Source organism: Bos indicus, chromosome 10 (genome assembly GCF_029378745.1).
Source record: "Bos indicus isolate NIAB-ARS_2022 breed Sahiwal x Tharparkar chromosome 10, NIAB-ARS_B.indTharparkar_mat_pri_1.0, whole genome shotgun sequence".
Lineage (NCBI taxonomy): Eukaryota > Metazoa > Chordata > Mammalia > Artiodactyla > Bovidae > Bos > Bos indicus.
The window spans coordinates 14,452,775-14,474,200 of record NC_091769.1 but is presented as its reverse complement, the minus strand read 5'-3'; the positions used below and the strand labels follow the sequence as shown (position 1 = coordinate 14,474,200).

At 37.3% G+C, this 21,426-nt stretch overlaps 1 protein-coding gene across 13 annotated transcripts in view; it reads right to left on the bottom strand.

The window, feature by feature from the left end:
* The window catches only part of MAP2K5 (mitogen-activated protein kinase kinase 5), a 268,500-nt gene that overhangs the window by 189,807 nt on the left and 57,267 nt on the right, over positions 1–21,426 (bottom strand). For all 13 annotated transcript variants that reach the window (XM_070796953.1, XM_070796958.1, XM_070796959.1 and 10 more), the window contains exon 8: positions 17,180–17,244. In XM_070796953.1, coding sequence (XP_070653054.1) covers positions 17,180–17,244 — 65 coding nt within the window. The remainder of the gene's footprint in view (positions 1–17,179; positions 17,245–21,426) is intronic.

Below are 21,426 nucleotides of genomic sequence, written 5' to 3'. Positions count from 1 at the left end.
CATGGTGAGGTCTTTGGCTATTATTCTGAATGCTATAAAAAGTCACAGTAAAAAAAACATGTGGAGAGTTTATATTCAGAAAGATCATTTTGGCTATTGGGTAAAGAGAATTCTTTGTAGGAAATTAAGGACAGAAACTAGAACAGTAGCTGGGAGGCAAGAGATAATAGATGCTTAGAATATGGTGGTAGGTCAGAGGTGGTCCGCTTGCTCAAACAGCTTTGAAGAAATGCCAACAAGATTTGTGGGTTAATATAATGGATGGTCTGGGAGAAAAAGAAGAAAGAAGAATGACTGGAAACTCTCTGTCATGAGCAGCTTGTAGGATGAAGTTTCCATTTACAAAGATTAGAAAAACTAAGAAGGAACAGATTTTAGAGGAAATGTCCGCTTTGGGTAACTTTGAAATGCCTAAGACATTCAACTGGTAATTAGATATGAGTCTGAAGTTCAGGGCAGAGGACAGGACTGGAGATATACATTTGGGCTTCATCAACATATAGATGGTATGTAAAGCCATGAAACTACAAAATCTCACTTGGGAATTTTAAAAAAATATTTTAATTTATTTATTTGGCTACATTGGAGAAGGAAATGGCAACCCACTCCAGTACTCTTGCCTGGAAAATTCCACAGATGGAGGAGCCTGGTAGGCTACAGTCCATGGGGTTGCAAAGAGTCAGACACAACTGAGCGACTTCATTTTCTTTCTTTCTACAGTTCCTTTTGGAGAAGGAAATGGCAGCCCACTCCAGTGTTCTTGCCTGGAGAATCCCATGGACAGAGGGGCCTGGTGGGCTACAGTCTATGGGGTTGCAGAGTCGGACATGACTAAGCAACTAACACACACATACACATTTGGCTGCGTGTGTCTTGGTTAAAGCACATGGGGATCTACAATCTTTGTTGTGACATGTGGAATCTTCAGTAAGGCACATGGGATTCTCAGTTGTGTATGCAAACTCTCAGTTACAGCATATGGGCTCTAGTTCCCTAACCAGGGATCAAATCCAGGCCCCTTGCACTGGGAGCACAGAGTCATAGCCAGTAGACTACCATGGAAGTGCCTCAATTAGGAATTGAAATAAATAGAGATGAGGTACGAGGAATGGACCCGAACAACTCCAAATCCAGAAATCAGGGAGCTGAGAAGAAACCAGTAAAGGAGATGAGAAGGTACAGAACGTATGCCAGCAACAGAACCCACAGAACAGTACTCCCAAGGCCCGGAATGTTGGTGTTACACCTCTGACACTGCCAAGTGCAGTACCTTGCTCAGGGCAGGTATCCAAAAGAACACGTGACTGACTTCAAAAGCGATATTTGGGGACAAATGCAACTAATCTTATAATTTTCTATATGAAGATGGGTCTAGTACAATACACACAAGGTTAGAGGTGTGTTAACTTCCATCTAGTTCCTAATAAGATTTTATTAAAAGATACATCAACCCAAAAAACTAAACAGAATTTCTATAAGAATTTTTAAAAGTGTGTAAGGAAAAGGAGAAATTTGAAAATGAAATGTTAAAAAGTCCTAGATTCACATAGGACATAAGGGAGAAGCAACCTGTGTTCACATTTCAACATCTGGACTCCCACACAAATTTATGTCATGCATAAGATCAATTGCATCTGTATTTTACAATGTTTACTGAAATTATTTATGCTTAGAATTTCAAATTCTAGGAGAACCGAAAAAATATGAATCGGCCCAGATGACTCCTGTTCACAAAATAAATAACCTAGAGCTGATCATATATTTTCTGATAAAGCTTGTACAATCTCATACAATTAAAGTAGGCATCTAATTTCTATAACACTATTCTGCATATCAATTTCTAAATACTTTCTAATCAAATTATTTTCAATTATGAGAAGAATTATAATAGGGAATATTTGTGCTTCTCTAATGGTGAGGTAGGATATAATTTAAGAATGGGGGACTGACCTATGATCTGACTGCAAATATTTCATGTTTCAGCATAAATTGTAATATGACATGTGATAAGTGTCACTCTGTTAGTAATAACAGTCATCAAAATGACTAGGGAAATACGCCTCCTCCCTTTTTTCTGCCTCGTGGAACCAGGATTTCAAGAGTAATTGCACATATGATGACTTTTAATCATGACAGCAACACAAGAACACTGAAATGCCACTGCCCTGTGGAGGGGGCAGGGCAATTCTTTCACATACCACGTGGAATAAATGCCATTGACTTAAGTTCCACTCTCACAGAGCATACTGCATAAAAGGTTAGTGAAAAGCGGGATGCAATTACTGTGAATTATTTATAGAGCACTATCAATTGTTGGAAACTCTCCAAATGAATGGGAAACTTAAGAAAACAAGCCAGTCACTAAAATGGTGAAACCAGTCGTTAAGTTCTGGCTTAAGAAAGACATACATACACAAACAAAACAAACATATTTTGTTATTTTGTGAGATTAATTTTTTCTAAAAAACCCTGGATGTTGTTTTTTAATGCAATTAAAATTAAAATCAGGAACCAAATGTAAACTAGCTATGTATGGTTCAGTTAATGAAAATTTTGTTTTATTGCTTGATCATTTTAGAGATTTATTCTCTTGGTAGGTTTCTTTGGGGGTGGATTTTACCAATATGTCACGTAACAAAATAGCCATCTACAGAAAAAAAAAAATTCAAATAGTTTCAGGGAAATCAACACTGACAGTTGTTGTCTCCCATAATAGATAAACACATTAGCCAGGCTCTAGCTGTTAAAATAGGAAATCCAAAGTAAACAGCAGTTGTAAAAAGCTTTTATATAAACTGTACTAGTTCAAATAGCAGTCTATGCCAACGTTCCTTCTGCCTAAAAACCCATTACAAATGCTGACTACTGATTGTAAAATGATTTATGGTTAAGCAACAGGGCCCCCCAGACTGTTTAAGTATCAAATCAAATATGTTATTAGGTCACATATATTAACAACTCTTTCAAGATGCTGATCATACACAGGGCTCACAAACCAACCTAATGTTTAATATAGAGAACTTGGCAGGGTTAGAAAGAGTTCCAACCAGAGCTACTTTAACTCTACATTTTATGATTTCTTCTTCTTTCTATTTACTTTGGTTCTCCTTTTTACTCCCACATCTGTCTCAAAGTTAATGTGGTCATCACTTCCTCCATATTTCTTTCATAAGGTGATATAGCCTTATTCAAGCCTTTAACATCAACTACAGTAATGTCTTTTAATACATGGCCCAAGTACCTTTGAGATTAAGGAAGCTATAGTCATAGTGATCTCTTGATCAAAGCTTCTGAAAGAATGTTAATGGCCAAAACAGAGGCAAGAGAAAGCCTAATGATGAGGATAGGAAAAAAATGAGGCAACACATGTGGGAGGGAAACAAGAGTATCTTGACGATTAACTAGTTAGGAAACTTCTTTCTGAAATGGCTTGATTACAATATCATCTCTGCTCATAGTGGAAAGCTAACAATAAGTCACTTTCCAAAATGAGATATAAAAATGGCTATTTCAGAAAACCTCCTTCTACTCATAAGTAACATTCAATTGTGCTTTATGGTTTATAAAATGTTTTTTATATAAGGAAGCTATTTAAGTTGTGCAAAAATGTGCAGATATTTTTATTAGCCCCATTTTACAGATAAGGAAACCAAGGCTTGGTGAGGTTAACGACTGCTTCAAGATTCTTATCTCCTAAGCTTTGGAGAACTTTTTCTGAAAAAAGTTGGCTTAAAACTCAACATTCAAAAGCAAAGATCATGATATTCAGTCCCATTATTTCATGGCAAATAGATGGGAAAACAATGGAAACAGTGAGAGACTTTATTTTTGCGGGCTGCAAAATCACTGCAGATGGTGACTGCAGCCATGAAATTAAAAGACGCTTGTTCCTTGGCAGAAAAGGTATGACCAACCTAGACAGCGTATTAAAAAGCAGTGACATTACTTTGCCAACAAAGGCCCATCTAGTCAAAGCTATGGTTTTTCCAGTAGTCGTGTATAGATGTAAGAGTTGGACTATAAAGAAGGCTGAGCACTGAAGAATTGATGCTTTTGAACTGTGGTGCTGGAGAAGACTCTTGAGAGTCCCTTGGACTGCAAAGAGATCCAACCAGTCAATCCTAAAGGAAATCAGTCCTGAATATTCTTTGGGAGGACTGATGTTGAAGCTGAAGCTCCAATACTTTGGCCACCTGATGTGAAGAACTGACTCATTAGAAAAGACCCTGAGGCTGGGAAAGATTGAAGGTGGAAACAGAAGGGAACGACACAGGATGAGATGGTTGGATGGCATCACCAACTCGATGGACATGAGTTTGAGTAAGTTCCAGGAGTTGGTGATGGACAGGGAAGCCTGGAGTGATGCAGTCCATGGGTCACAAAGAGTCGGACACGACTGAGTGACTGAACTGAACTGAACTGACTGAAGCTTTGGACTGGGCTGTGGATTCAAATTCCTCTGCAGCCAAATCCAATGCTTGTCCCAAACAAGCCTGTGTGAACATAAATGGGCTGCTTCTAGATCCTCTAATTCCAGTTGTCTTCAAGGTTCTCTGGATAGGGTCAGTGCTGGTTTTTAAAAAGCAATAGGGAAAATCGATTGAATGACTCACTTTTCAGAGTTGCATTAACTTTTTCAGGCCACTGGGGTACAATTTACTAAATTACCTCTCCTAGCACACTAAATAGTACCCTAGTGGGTCAAAGAGTAAATGCACCTCTGAAAAGTGAGCCATTTATCCCCTTCTTCCCTGTAGTACCAGATGTAATCTGTCCCCTATGACAGAAATATTAACCCATTTCCATTAAAAACTCAAGAAATTGTCCCACACTAGAGAAAATGAGTATGGGGAAGCTTCCCTGGGAGAGGAAAACAAAACAAACAAAAATCTCTCTTCTATAACCTTGCTCACAATACTGGTGAAAAGTCAGCATGTATTTATATGAAAATAGTGGGCTTTCATTCACTGGGGATTGATTTTAATCAAGGCCTCAAAACACAACAAAAAAACACAAATTCAAAGCTGATGGTTTTCAGCAGGGAGATGCACAGGACATCATGATGGCTAGTTTCATCCTGTACTGCAGTATTTAAAAAGTAAAGCTCAAACATTCATCTTGCGTGTGTAATACGATATATATCACAGATCGTGGTTCTTTCACATATCTCACTATCCCAGAGATTATCCCTTTGACACAAAAAAATCTTCTTGGCTAGCAAATAAGCACATTATTACTTTTAATCTGTATAAAGGCAAAAGCCTCTGAATACATTTCTGAGTTGCCTCAGGAATAGCTATTGAGTGATTTAACAGTTGCTAGATACTTTAATAAAGCCAAACTTTAAGTTTTCAGCACTGTTAGTCTTTTACTCTTCTGGAAGATGGCTATGCAATGAAAATAAGACAACTTTAATTTAAGAATCATCCAGCTTCTAATTAAACTGCCATAGGCAGCTGGTTGGATAAGTTTTAATCAGTTTCAATCACCTATTGATTGGTATACTGAAGCCTAAAAAATTAAAAGTAAAAGATGATTGGGGAATTGTCCCATCTCAGAACAACAGTAGAGGCCTCTGTAAATAACTCCTCTTTTAACCATCAGCTAAATGAACACTTCAATACTGCAGTACAAAGTCTTCTGCAAAATTACTTTAACTAACAAGCAGAAATTTATCAGCTTCAGCCAAAATCAATGCTGAAATCAATTTGAACACTGGTTGTGTCTAAAGGGGCTCATTGGCAATTTAGGGAAATTACACCATGTAAATGCCTGTGCTTTAATTGAACAGTTTCATCAACTAGGCTGTGATTGCTGTCCATTCACTTATTTACTTTCGCTGCAGCTACCATTCTGCAAAGGAATGGCTTTTGTCAGGCTGAAGAGAGGCACTTTATCTTCATTTTGTGCACTTTTGTGCATAACAGACTTCACGACACTGGCATATCATTACTAGGGTTAAAACAAACCAGGAGGAACTTTTCCCTTTAACCTAAAAAATGAACAACACTCAAACTACCATCATACCTTACACCATCCAGGGAGAGTCATCTTTAAGCAAAGAAAAATCTTTGCCTCTATGTTTTGGACAACAGGAGAAAGTATTTGGATTCTAAACCAAATTCCATCTTGCTCTTCTTTTTGAGATATCTGTAGCGATTTCCAAAAATATATAAACTGCATTAGAACATTCTCTCCAAAAATTAAGTAACATTTTGTTTTACAAAGTCCTTTGAGATTAGTCAAGAGGAGCTGATTCTCCAATCTATTCAGGAGATTAAGGCTTAAAGACCTCACATATATTTTTAAAGTAAGATTAACGAGAGGAGAAAGGGAGAGGGGTCTGCATGGGAGGAAGAAACCAGACTTGTTTGTAAAGATCAGAGGTCAAAACATCTGTAAGACTCCAACGATTTAAATACATACACAAAAGCACTCACAAAATCATGAGCAATGAAAAAAACCCAAAGATGCAATTTCTGCAGAACTATATGTGGAACTGACTGAAGTCTGGAGACAGGAATTAATGTTTTAAATACTGGGTTAATCACTTAGTTCAAAGATTACAAATTTCAGGGAAGGTGAGAAGAAAGAAGACAGCTGTTTGTTCCCATAAGTCATCTGTAAGGTACATGTGCCTGATGCAAAAAATACAAATACAAAATAGATCAGTCTTATGGACTCTGTGGGAGAGGGAGAGGGTGGAGAGATTTGGGAGAATGGCATTGAAACATGTATAATATCATGTATGAAACGAGTCGCCAGTCCAGGTTCGATGCACAATACTGGATGCTTGGGGCTGGTGCACTGGGACAACCCAGAGGGAGGGTATGGGGAGGGAGGAGGGAGGAGGGTTCAGGATGGGGAACATAGGTATACCTGTGGCGGATTCATTTCGATATTTGGCAAAACTAATACAATACTGTAAAGTTTAAAAATAAAGTAAAATTAAAAAAAAATACAGCTGTAGTCTATGTGCTAGAAAATGCCATCAGAAGATTTTAGACTTGCACATAGTATGCTTACGCTAGCTCCTCACTGAATCAAAATGCAGTTGTTTACTAAAAAGGGCACTGGGAAAGCATCAAGAAATAAGAAAGCATGACTTTCAACGGTGGTTCTAGCCCTTGTCTGCTTTAACTCCTCAGAGAAATCCCTTGATTTCAGGATTTCATCACAGGTTACACAATGTTGGTGACACCTACTCTACCCAGCTACATTCCAGCGTTGCTGACGTTAACCCTTAGCATGCAACGGTGGCCCAGGGTGGAAACAAATGCAGCCATACGATTCTGAGTATCCACTGCATGCTGGGGACATGAAGGCAAGGCCTTAACACATTTTACTAGGCTTCCAGGGAAGCAGAGAAACTTCGCATTTGCCTTTTCAGTCAGTTGCCCAAGACTTACACTCTGCAACACTAAAAAATTAACTTTCAAAAAAAGTTAAAAGGAAGAAAAAACAAATGGTGTACAGAAACTAAACTCGGCACATGTGTGGTAGTAAAAATTCACTCTGTAATTTTATCCCACCTGTCATTTTCTCTACAACTATAAAATTTCATTGGCTATATATTTTGTTACTCAGACAACATAAAAATACATTTTATTCATAGTTTTTAGATACCTTTTCAGAAAACTTAATTATAATTTAATCAGAGCTTTGTTTATTGACTACAGTATATTATTACATTTTGTTTCTAAAGTTAGTAGTCGTAATAGAATCAGTATGCTTGAGAATCTTACACAATGTATATTTTCCAAGTACACTAAGCTTGTTAAAATACTATATTGATTGTGCCCTAAAGCAAGTTCTGATTTTGTCTGAACATTCTTCACTTCACTTCATTATTTGAATTCACAAAACAAAAACCATAGTTCTGCTTTGAGCAATAATACTGTACATTCTTTTTCTTTCCTTCTTTTGTAGTACTGACTAGGAAAAATATGGAAATTTTAGGGTCAAGAGGATAACAATACAAAGTTACACTTAAAAATCAAAGTAATGTTTAAAAAAACTTGATGCTTAATACCCAGAGCTTAAGTCTCTATTGCTGTTTCCCCCTCTCAGTTAGTAACCTGCTCCTCCAATTCAGTTTTAATGCACAAATCAGAACCTAAGTGTATTCGACTCCAGTAAGGCAGCAATTTAACAGGAACACGGTCTCTTATAGCAAGGTAACCAAAGACAGAGCAATGAAAAAAAAAACAAAAAACTGTGGCAGAAAGTTATACACAGTAAATGTGGTTTGTACTTTCCAGTGAATTATTTTCCAAAAAAGCAATTTAAGTAAATACCCTAGATGCTGTGGCATACAAATATTTGCTTGTGCTATATGCCAACCAAGAGCCGTTAATTTTCTAACACATCAGACACTGTAAAATAGTTTAGAAAAATTTAATGTGTCTTATAAATCAAGAAATGCTCCAACTCCTCTAGCACAAACACAGAATTAATCTCAGGATCCAATTATTAAATTCAAAGCTTTTGATAAGTAAAGAGACCCAAAGGATAGACCAAATAACAAGTTATGTCGCCATAATTCTGTCAGCGAAGTAATGGTTGTTTTAACATCTACTAAAAAGCCTCTAAAATTAACAACTAGAGATGGTGCATCACTGACTTTCAAGATCATATATTAATTTAGATCTCACACTGAAAAATAATTTCGGTTAAAAATTGAGAAACTTAAAAGAGTGCAGATGACAAAAAGGAAAACCGTGGCTTGAGAAGTAGGCCCAAGTACTGATGTAGTGTCAGAAGGAATTTGAGGTGGACAACTCGATGTTTTGATACTGAGTTCTAATCTTGATTTGACCATGGGCATGCCACTTAACCCTTCCAAGCTTTATCTTTCTCACTAGTAAAAAGGGGCTAAGTATATCGACCATGCTTCTTGGCAAAGATTTAGCAAGATCTCAAAGATCCCACATGATCAGGCTCCTTCCCATTTCTCCACCATCCCCTGAGCTTACTCTACTCCAATTCCAACCACACTCCTAGACACAACACCTTCACACTCATCTCAGGGCATTCTCCACAGCAGTTCCTTCTGCCTGGATTCTGGATTCCCAGATTCTCCCATGACTTGGCTCCTTCCTGTCCTTCAGGTCTCAGCTCCAATATCCCCTCCTCAGATAAGCCTTGCTGAGCATTCTTTACAGCACTTGTAAGGTCTGATATCATCTTACTTCGGTATTCATTTCCTTGATTGCTGTCTATCTGCACCCCTAGAACAAGCTCCAGGAGCACTGGCCACCTGTGTTATTCACTACTGGATGGCTTTGGCACAGAGTGACTGTCGGTGAGTATACATTCAACGAATATACAGTAAGACAAAATCTAAAAGAACAAAACCAAACAATACTTGACATTAACATTTTTATGGTAGCTGAATGCTAAATTTCATTCTGGAACTTTACACTCAGGAGTAATCTTTGCAGTCTTTTCATGTCCAGTCTAGGTGGGAATTCTTTTCTCAGCAGTCCTGAACACTAAGCCGTATCATTCTGCTTAAGGTAGAAGCCAGAGCCACCCAGCGATACATCCATGAATACTTTGCATCCATCCTGAGACTGTGAAGACAGCCTCTACAGGTTAATTCCTAAAACACTAAGTGTCTACAGTAGGTAACGAGTGGTACTGGGCCCTGGAAAGACATCGTTCAAATGACCTCTAGGGAGGACAGGCCGGTGGGTAAAGTAGCAGAAAGAGTACAGGGCTCACTCTAACCAAAGGCACTGTCACACAGACATTCAAGACAAGCAATCTGAGGTGGGCCTTCAGAAAAACCTGCTCCTCTGTCTACAGGAATGCCCTTCAGACTTTATGTCAGTTGTCAGGGGACCTCTTGATTTTTTCTTATTCAGATAAAAGGCAGCCAACTCCTCTGATCACTTTTCAACTCAAATAACAGTTCCTCCATGAGGCCCTTTCTGAATCCTCCTGAGGAAAGAGCTAAAAGTTGTCACTCCCTCCTCGGCCCACAAGGGCCTGTGTACCACAGAGACACATGGCCTAGACCGTGAGGCCCTGTACTTACTTATCGACAAGACGTCTCCCTCCATCTGGACACAGGCCAATGAGAGCCTGCTCTCCCCAACAGCTGACACAGTGCCCTCCACACAGCACATGCTCAGAAGGTGCCCACTAATGAACGAAGGAGGACTGGACGGCACAATGTCCCAGACCCCTGTTTTTTCTCCCCATGCTCCTCTGGGTGCTCTCTGAACTGTCCATATCTCTCTAGAAAGTCAGCACCCAGAACTAGACACAAAAATCCAAAAGTTACACCCTGCGAGACAAAGTCAAACCTGGATGCTATACATTCTTAATGCAGCCAGAAAATAGATTTTAATGGAAACTAGACCTCTTCCACCCTATAAAAATAGAAGTGTGCTAATGCTTATCTGTTCTTAACCACTTCTGCTGAGGACGTTATATTTCTCTATAAAGAAAGCACTTTTATTAAAATAAAATATTAGAAAGAAGTCTTGCTACTTCAAAACTATTTTTCCCTAAAAGGAGATAGAGTTGAAATACTTCGATTCAGCAAATTCTTACTTGAAATATTACCATAATGTATTGATTTTTACCAGACTCAATTGACTGAAAAGTTGTTTGTATAGCAATATTGGCCAAACCAATATACTAGAACAATTTTGTTACCCATAGTAATCAAGTGCATTTCTGAAGTATAATTATACTGTCATAAAAATAAAGCCAAGATACCCTTTTCCAAGCAATAAAACAATAAGGGCTATAAAAAAGGAAGAAGAAAAGGCTAAATAAATGAGATTTTTTAAAATGAAATTTAGTGTCTTTCAGAAACACCCCCGCCTCTTCTTCCTTCCCTTAAGCCAAGGTTAGCAGAAAATGATCAATACTTCAATCTCAATAAACTATTTCAATAATAGTTAATTCAGGTGGAAACAGAGTCTGAAAATCTCTGCTCAGCGACCTGTGACATCCTGTCATGTTGGCTGGATGCCAATAATCCATCATTGCTGTAATGAATGTGAGCATGTGTGAAGTTATGGGGATGTGGAGATGGGGCAGCAAAGGTGGGAAAGGTGCAGAGAGTCTGGAGCTCAGGTTCATTCTTCAGGTTCTAATCAATACAATGCACATCACTGTATGAAACCAACCTGTAACAGCGAATGCTGAGAGAGGGAAGTGGACATAATTAATTTTATTTGACAAATGTTCATTGATTTTCTGAAAATATTTAATATCCTTGCTTGTCACATGATACTACAATACAATCCAGCCATATACAAGTATTTAATTTTACATTAAGATGATGTCTTATTTGCTTGTTTAAAATACGATCCTGGCTACAAGGAAAAGGCACTTCATTTGATTGGAAATTTAAAGTTAAAATAAATCAAACAATCACCCTAGCTCTTGGGTCAATATCAAAACCATTTAAAAACTACTCTTAATTTACCAGATGCACTTCAGGGAGAAAAACAAAAAGAAGTGGGGCCACTGATGCAGCTGTTAGAGAAACTGGGGCCAGGCCTGTGACTGTTTCCGGTTTGGCACCTTTGGGTTGTTTGGTGAAAAAGGAAATCAGAGTTTTTCTCGGTATTATGTGGTTCCCGGTATTTACATCAAGGACCCTCTTGGTTGCACTTTCCCTTCAGGAATCCTATGTTTTAAAATATTTTGTTTACTAAATAGCATTTAATTAGGCAACGATTCATGTATTTTTTTCATTTTCTATAACTGACCACCACAGCTTCTAATTTTCCTGAAATAAATCATGTTCACTGCAATGGGCTGATATAATTCCAGTCCTGAAACAAAAATATTTTAGTTGGCCTGTAAGTCATAACACAAGGGTAGAATACAGTTTAATAGTTCACATGATCTGAGTTACCGTCTCCAAGAACCATCCCCACCCTACTGCCCAACAAATATTTCATAATATAGGTAAGACAACAGAAAGAAGGCAAGACCAACACCTTTGAGAATTGTTAACCCTTCCCTCCTCTCTTATCTCTAGATATGGTCAAATTAATTGTTAAATAATGGTATATATCCAATCTTTGAAACACCATGTAGTTAGCATACATGCTACCGATTATACCACTGAGAAAATTCTACCTCAAACCCAGGTTACACCTCTTAACTGTACCATAAGAAGCAGCTAGATTTAGAAAATTCACTAGTATTTTCCAATACCTTGAGATTAGAATACATGGCCAGAAAGCTGACAGCAAGAGTCTTAGCCTAAATAATTGCATTAAAGAAAAAGAGAACAGATGATCCTTAAGTGTGTGTTGGCTAACTGACTCAGCATGGCCTAAGTCCTAAGAGGTAGATACTACTTCATTTTTGGACCCAGAGCTTTTGTGACTCCTTCAAACAATGCACTGAAGGAGCAAAAAATCTGAGTGCCTGGCTCATTATCATAGAACGTTTTCAAAGTAACTGGTCCTATTAATTACTTTCATTTCCATGTGACTTACTATCCAAGAAAAAAGGACAGTAACTAGAATGTTGAGTTAGTGGATACCAAATACTAAGTTTTTAATATGTGAAAGAAAATTAATCATTCAAACATATGCTTTTAGTTTAGAAATCCCTATGCTTCTTGGTGAATGTTCTAAAACAATTATTCAGGCTCAAAATTATGCAGCCTCTAAAACTAGCTAGATATGGGGAGGATCCAATTAAAGAACCCTGCTAAAACCTGCTTGGAAAAAACCTCCACTGGCCTCATTCTTATTCCAGCCAGCATGTATAGAGCATCTCTTCTATCCTTAGGACTGTGCTGGGTACACTAGAAAATACAAGTAAATGCAATGGACTCTGCCTGACCTTGAGAAAACACTGCCTCAGGGAGAAACAGAGTGGAAGGAAGAGATGCTGTGTAGAGTGCTGGTTCTGTTACATGAATGTGAGCCCCAGCTTTTACCAGCGGTTAAACAGGCTTGCCATTATACCAGCTGTCTTATAGCAATTTGAAAGTAAACTACAATAAATGAGAATATACCTTGAAACTTTGAAAAATCATTCTATTTAAAATAATATACGATATAAAAATAAACCATACTCATAAAGGAACTAAAGAACCAAAGGAAACATCGAAATATATTAGGTATCATATTGCAGAATTTCTCAAAGTTAATTCAATACAACTTTAATTCTGTGAGATATTTACAGATCTTTCTCAAGAAAAGAATCCCATGGCCAAGTAAGCATAGAAAGCCCAGGGATTAATGCTCTTTCTATCATTGTTCATTTCTATCATGAACAGTAGTAAGTTCATGTAAGAATCATGAACATTCAGTGTCAGACACAGTACTTAGCCTTTTTTATGGAACATCTGATTTAACCTCACAGTAATTTTGTACGACGTGTACTCAGTTGCTAAGTCCTGTCCAACTCCTTGACCCCATGGACTATAGTCCACCAGACTCCTCTGTCCATGGGGATTCTCCAGGCAAGAGTACTGGAGTGGGTTGCCATTTCCTCCTCCAGAGAATCTTCCCAACCCAAGGATTGAATCCATGTCTCCTGCGTCTCCTGCATTGGCAGGCAGAATCTTCACCACTGAGCCACCTGGGAAGCCCACTTTTGTAAGACAGGTATTAGTATTATCCCCATTTTAAGCATAGGGAAACTGAGATAGAAGACACTATGTAACTTTCCCAACATCACACAAGCTGGTTAGTGGCAGATGCAGAATTCAAACTCAGAGTCCCTATACTTAACCACAACACATACTGTTTTCTACTTCCTCTAAGCTTTCAGAATTTATTGTGAATCTGTCAGAAGGGAATAGTACATATGTGCTTCCTGATTTATTTTTTGGAGCAACTTGTACTTTTGGAAATGAAGCAGTTAAAGTACATTCATTTACTTTTCCTAAATAATTATTTCTCTTAGAATTGATCCATTTCATCCAAACTAATAATCCAAGAGATACCACAATTTACAATTACCTGGCTGGATTGCTATCATGAGTTCAGCAGGGGGCTATACACAGAATCTGCATTTGGTTCAAATATATAGGCCCAGAATTTCATACTGTATAACTGAGGAGAATACCCAAACTTAAAGGATGAAAATGTGATCAACTATTAAATAACATATATTGTAGTTACACAACATCGTATCCCTTAAAATTCACAACATCTCAAGTGGAGCAAATAAGACTGAAATATCAACTTTTGCTTCACATTTATTAGCTTTATTATTCTTTATAAGAAAAAAAATAAATAGGCCCATTAGGCAGTTTTGTTACCAATGAGTGGATTTTCCAATATTTTCTTCATCTAGTTTATGTAGCATAGCCTGTAATGTAATCATTTTTGTTTGAAAAATCACAGTTTTTATAGTCAACACCATTAAGGTAAACTTAGTATAGGAGAAAGTCAATCATAACACATCAAACACTCAGTTTTATAGAGACTTTAGTAAAGTGGCTTTTCATTTCTTGATGATTATACCATTTCTTTGTGCTGAACTAAAAGCCAGAAATAGGAGAACACCACAAATTGAAGTCCAGACAGAAATGAAGACCAATGATCAATGACAATGATCAATGATCAATGACGCAATGGACATGAGCTTGAGACGGACAGGGAAGCCTGGCATGCTACAGTCCATGGGGTCGCAAAGAGTTGGACATGACTGAACTGAACTGATCAATGACAAGTGGTTATGTAATTTTATATCTTCATGTTCTCTCTCCTTAAGAATCACCTAGGCAATAAGTGAAATGTCTTCTTTTCATAAGAAATCTATGACATAAAGTACTGAAATGATCATGACACCGCCACTCACCCTCCATAATGACAACCACTGTCAAAAACATACTGAATCTTACAGTGTTTTGAGCATAAGCAATGAAAGCCAACTAAATAAACCCAGGAGAAGTTGCTAATGTCACTGTGGCATCCTAGCAAATTAAAGAACTCGTGCTAAGGACCCTCCCTTGGATACTGTGACTCTAATAAAAAGAAAACTTCTAGCCATGCTTCTTAGCTAAAAACATTAGCCAGGCAAATGGGAAATTATTTGCAAGACAAAAAAGTTGTGCAGATGGACAGTGTTGATGGTTACACAATAATGTGAACGTACTTAATGCCACTGAACTGTAGACTTACAAATGGTTGAGATGGTAATTTTTATGTTTTTACTACAATTAAGGATAACAGTTAAAGAAAAACAACACTAACATAATTTTATGCTGTAATTTTCCCTTGCTGGATGAGCATGCTATTTCTACTTCCCTGTATGCCCTCTCCCCTTTTTTTATAAACCTGTTTTAAGATAAAAGATTAAAATTTTAACACATAGAATATTATTTCCAATAAAAATTATCTGCTGGGGTTTGGTCTTATGTTTTCTCCTCTCTAGAATAAACCAGGACAGTAAATTCACAACAGGCCTTCAATTTGAAAATATTAACACGCTCAAGAGTCAAACATTTGGTGAAACAGCACAAGTAAGTAGGTTAGACGTCTAAAGAAATGTGTTTGGATTCTATTCGAAGCTGATAAAAGGCATTCAAAGAGTTGCTAGAAAACTTTTCTGTTTTATTACACCTGAACGTTAGCATAAAAGCATTAAGAAGAAGAAAGGCTGAGACTTTGAAAACTGCTCCCTTTAGGGAACTCAAGAGAAGCAATTTGAGTATACATGTTCCTTCTTATTTCTAATGGTACCTGAACCCAAGAACCTTCAGGACAGGGTAAAAAGTCAAGTCAGATAAGAGTGAGAAGACCAGGACGAAGAAATGCTATTTATGTAGTACTAGGGGTTGCATGGGAAGGAATGATAGTACAGATCCAGGAAAGGACAATGGTAGCCTCAAATTCTTGAGACAAATTAGGCATCACACATTTTAAGGGCAAGAGGGTAAGACCCAAGGATTGTGAAAGAAATGTGTTATTATTTAATTATCTGAATTAGCCTAGTGGAAGCAATTAACATTCAGACCAACTACTTGCCATACTCAGTTATCTATAGCAAAAAACCATCCAAATATGTAAACATATATTCTTAAAGGACTATGTCCAAGGACTTCAGGAGAAAGGACATTTCCTGGCTCCACCTACAGAGAGGATCAAAGCCCTAGGGAGGGAACTGGATCAGATAACTTTGAAGGAGCTTCTAACCTGAGAAATCTAATTCTATGCCAAGGCGGCATCTGAGTTGAGGATATTCTGGAATTTTAGGATGTGACCTTTCATGTTCAAGGGCAACAGGGAAATTTTTAGCTATATTCACACATGGTTAGTAAGAACTCAAAATTCTAAGAAAATCAGTAACCAATAAGAACATAAATTAATTATTTTACAACTTTGAAAATATATATTAATATCAATAGTAAAATATCTAAGGTAAAAACACAATTATAATGTGATGCAGGGGTAGTGTATATATGGAAAACAGCTCTCTGGAGGAAAGCTTTATTACTCCCTCAGGGCTTTCTTACAGAATATGGATTTTTTAATTCCTAGTGGAATATTTTTCATACATCATTGCAGACTATTAAGTACCAGATATTACATTATGTAGTTTAAACTTTGCACTACTGCATGAGAAAGACTTCCCTGTCGAGAGAAGTATTTTTTACGGTTAGCATTTTTTAATATGAAAATGAACACTCCTTTAGGCTAAGATCACTGCAACCAGAATTTGGGAGAATTTTATAACTTAACATATTCATCAATGTGTAGAAATTCTCTCAGGGGTGTAGGGCGAGGAGAGAAGGAAACACAACAGGAAGAGGCTTTTTAATAACTAAGTGTTGACACAGGGCAAAGCAATGGTATTTATAAGGGTTGTCTTCCACTGGGCATAGGTGTAAACAGGCAGGGGACTAGCATAGGGTGCTAGCAAGTTAAAAAAAAATAATGGTGTTAAAAGAGTGAAAAAAAAATGCATTAAACTTCAGGCCAGTTAAAGGTATATTTGCTAATGTGGACTATTAAATGCTCACCCAGGAGAGATGCAGACTCAGAAATACTAAAAAGGCAATATAAATGCACTTTTCCAAGCAATTTCTGAGAAAATAGATGCCTTACAGAATTTTGGAGTCACATGTGGAAATAAAATCTAAGTGCTGGTAGTCATTTAAAAATCTTTGCCATGGAGAACTTGGATACCCACATTTGGCAAAAGTGGAGAGAAAGTTTAAACAAAATTGACTACTCACTTGTAGACTGTGCCGCCGTTGCCATGACCAAGAGTGTCTCGATACCGTATGTCTTGTTCATTCATCTCCACAAGAAAGAAAGAAAAACAAAAAGGGTGTCATGCTGTGGATGGAAATGTCAAGGAAAAGCAGCTCTGGGCCATAAACAACAAGCAGTCTGGGTCATTTCAAGTTCAGCTGCAAGAACGAGAAGATCAATACAACATTTGCTGTCCAATTTATAAAAGACGATACCAAGGGACAAAGTGATGGAAAGTTTAATGACAATTTGTTTGCCTGGGTCATTTCATTAAAGTTTGATAAAAGGTGTCAAAATGGAATGATATAACATAGCTCAAAAGGGTCAGGTCAGAGATACCGATAAGAACGGTCTCCAGCACTACAATAACCGCTGCCAAACAGCACTGCACATAACCAAAGTCAGACTTGGCAAGACACACACACACCCCCCTAGTAATCCAATGCACAATCTGTAAATACATCAGCCCCTGAAAACTCAAGTGACCCTCTAATTAACATTAAACAAACTAACTGAATAATGCTAATGATTTTCCTAGAGTTGACACTGCTTTTTTGGGGGGAAATGATAAATTAGTACCCAGCAATAGCTGGGTAGAAATCTTATGGAAAAGTGCCAAATCGATGCACTTTAAAAGGCACATATAGTAAAATGTTATAATGCATAAAAGGAAAGCAAGTAAGCATGTGATTAGTATAAACTAAAGTCATTTTTCTAATCCATTATATAAAGCAACACGTACATTTTCCCAGATTCTGTAAAACTGTTATACCACAAATACTACTCTCATTTGTATAGTGAATAGAAGTGAAATTATTTTAGTACCCACAATATAATGTTTTAGAGTTTGAAACAACTCCCTAAGTAATTATTTATCAAATGACTTTAAGACTAGTCAGATTCTATTTAAGGAATTCAGTAATTTTCTACACACTGGTCCAGTTGCTTAAAAATTAACTGCCAACTTTATTCACTAAGTGGATTCAATAAAGTGTTATTTTCCATATAGCTAAAGCTTGGGAAAAGCCATAGTAAGCCCTGAAAAAAAAATCAATTTCCAGGGAATTGCACTGCCTTGCATGGGCAAAAAATAGATGGAGTTTTTAATTCAGTATCACCTGGAAAAAAAATAGTTTGCTTTCAGACCATTATAGTAAAGCTTTAAATATTTTGCTCTACTCTAAACTTTCACCAGTGGAATAAAACAAGGCTCCATTTATCAAGGGAAATATTTTTCTTCTATACATTTCTGAGGTTGAAGCTTCAGAGAGCTGTGATAATTAGGAATACAGTGGAAGTAATAGAAACAGCTTCCTTTCCAAGCCATTCTGCCACACTGTAAAAGAATATTGACAGATTAATGTATAAAGGCCAATCTAAGCACCTGATTTAATTGTAGTACAACCTAACTGATGTAATTTGCAACCAGTTAATTACTACATTTAGGATCAGAGGCAAAATGACAGATGAGTCATAAAAATTGGCAAAAATTTTTCTATTTGAGAGAAATTCTTTTCTTCATTTCCTTTAAACCACTAACACAGAAAATAAAACCTATTTCAACCTATATAAAATGTGGCATGAAGAAAAGAAAATCTCATTATTCTGGACCAAATGACAAATTTCAAAGCAGCATGCAATTGCACATAAAGTAACTTGAGATGCTAAACAAACTAGCAGAGTTGCTACTGGGTTTACCTTGATCAAACAGTATAAAATATGTAATATTTATATATGTAAATATCAGTATATATTGGTGGGTACAAATAGGCTACTTCCTTGAAAACATTCCTCAAACGTGACTGCAACTTCCTAAACATGACTGCAACAACCTAATTTGTACTAGTAACTTGCTGAACAATCTGTATCCTCATCATGGCCTGAAGTAAATTTCTAGGAGAAAGTTCATTCAACATCCACAAATTCTGAATTGGTAGCAATGAGGTTTAAGGGTAAGCTGGATGCAGCTATAGGATCTGGGCCCTAGAGAGGTCACAGTCCGATTACATCCCCTCCATCTACACCACACCATCAGAACTTTCCAGGTAAAAGGAACAGTAGTTTCCTCTTAGAAAAATATAAATATCAAGACTCAGTGATATTACACATTCCAATAACATACTGTGAGAGACCTAGGACTTTAGAGGGGGCTTGATTTTGTGATATTTTGCTGGAGGCAGAAAAGGCAAAGGCGTAGGTCTCTAAGTAGCTTCAGCCATTATAATCCCAACATCAGTCTTTATTTACCTAAAACCCTTAGGCTGAAAAGAAAAGTAGAGCAGTCACCCACCTAGCACTCTAACTTAACCAGGAGTGGTAGACAGAAAAAAGGCAGGGGCTAAGCTGAAAGCTTCAGCGATATGGGGATGTTATGGATGCTATACAGGGTGTAGGGGTGTGTGTGCACAGACAAGTGTTATGAGCGTGCCAATACAATGTTTAGGCAAATTCAAGGGTGGAAATTTGGAGTCCCTCAGATAATGAGTAAGACTGTAAGAGTATCATAAAGATAAAAATGGTTTTAAAGAATAAGTTCTAGAACGATGTCACTCAAAAAACAGTATCCATAAAAAATTAAGTGTTTCTACAATGTTTTAAAGTTTTATATAGAAATCTGCCTAGACTGTAAATAGACTGGTAGATTTTTCTATTTAAAAATATCAGATCTTTTTGCCTATCCTGCTGCTGCTAAGTCGCTTCAGTCGTGTCTGACTCTGTGCGACTCCATGGACGGCAGCCCACCAGGCTCCCCTGTCCCTGGGATTCTCCACGCAAGAACACTGGAGTGGGTTGCCATTTCCTTCCGCAATGCATGAAAGTGAAAAGTGAAAGTGAAGTCGCTCAGTCGTGTCCAACTCTTAGCGACCTCATGGACTGCAGCCCACCAGGCTCCTCCGTCCATGGGATTTTCCAGGCAAGAGTACTGGAGTGGGGTGCCATTGCCTTCTCCACTTTTTGCCTATGGGAACCTTCTAATTTTTATAATTATGTAAGTATTAATCATGTCAGAAAAGTTTTAAAAAGGAAAACTATTAGGGTCAAGCTTATGAACTGATTACAACAAAATTTAAGAATTGTGTATCTCTGATCAAAATGGGTTACTTTAATTGATCTTAAATATGAAAGAATCATTAAAGGAATAAACAAATAGCTAACAACATATCTGCTTTTTTAGTTTAGAAAAGCATATTAATTCAACTTTTCTAAAATGAAACTTAGGCACAGTGCTCATGATACAAAAGTGGGATTTATAAGCCTACAAAGTACAGTATTTAAATATTATAGTTGAGATCAGGTAACATAAAAATCACATATTTTTACAACATTTTAAGTTTATAACCCAATTCATTTGTGTCACGTAACTAGTCAAGGTGAGAACTGAGTCTTTCAGGATACTCTGCTCTGCGATCTCAGGTGATCTCATGGGTAAGTATGGAGGGACAGCCTCTCCATCAATGGTCACTGGCCCATAGAAAGGAAAATAATCAACTGAAGGGCACTCAAAAGTTAAAAGCAATTTCATCAACTACAATGTTTGTTTTTAAGAAGAGAAATCGCATAGCTCTTTAAATAAGAGGTAAAAGAAAGTTTTTATACAATTAAAGATACCAAATAACTTTTCAGTATTAGTCAGTTTCCTTGTTTCAACTAAAAAAAAAAAAAAAAAAAAAGGCAAATAAAGGGCAGAATAACAGATGTGAGGGAGGAAGAAGAAAAAAAAATCCTGAGAGTTACAATTATGTGTCAACTGCCATGCTGAAATGACCTGAGAGACATGAGTGGCACTGGGCTCTGCTGCTGCTGAAAGAGAGGCGGGGGGTGGGGGGCGCCAGGAAGGGCTTCGGGAAGGTTTTGCTGGTGTGGGGAGATGAGCGGTCCTGCCGTCTGGACACACACACTCTCATCCACATTTAGGTCAGACCTAAGATGAACTGGAAGAATCTAAGTGTTTTATATATTGGTAATAGGACAGTTTTTAAAGCTAATTTTATGTTGAATACTATTTTTCTTCCTCCTTTTTTTTTTTTTTTTCTCCTAAACACAGGAAGTTTTTTAAAGGTATCTGAAGTCCACAAAACAGTCAAACATGTAGCAGGATTAGAATTATTTCTAGATTTCTGACTTCACAGTACATTTATACTTGAGTAATTAGGAACAGAAAACACTGTCACTCTCTCCTACAAATTTTAAAAAAACCGAGGAAAGACAACTTTAGAGATGCAAAGGT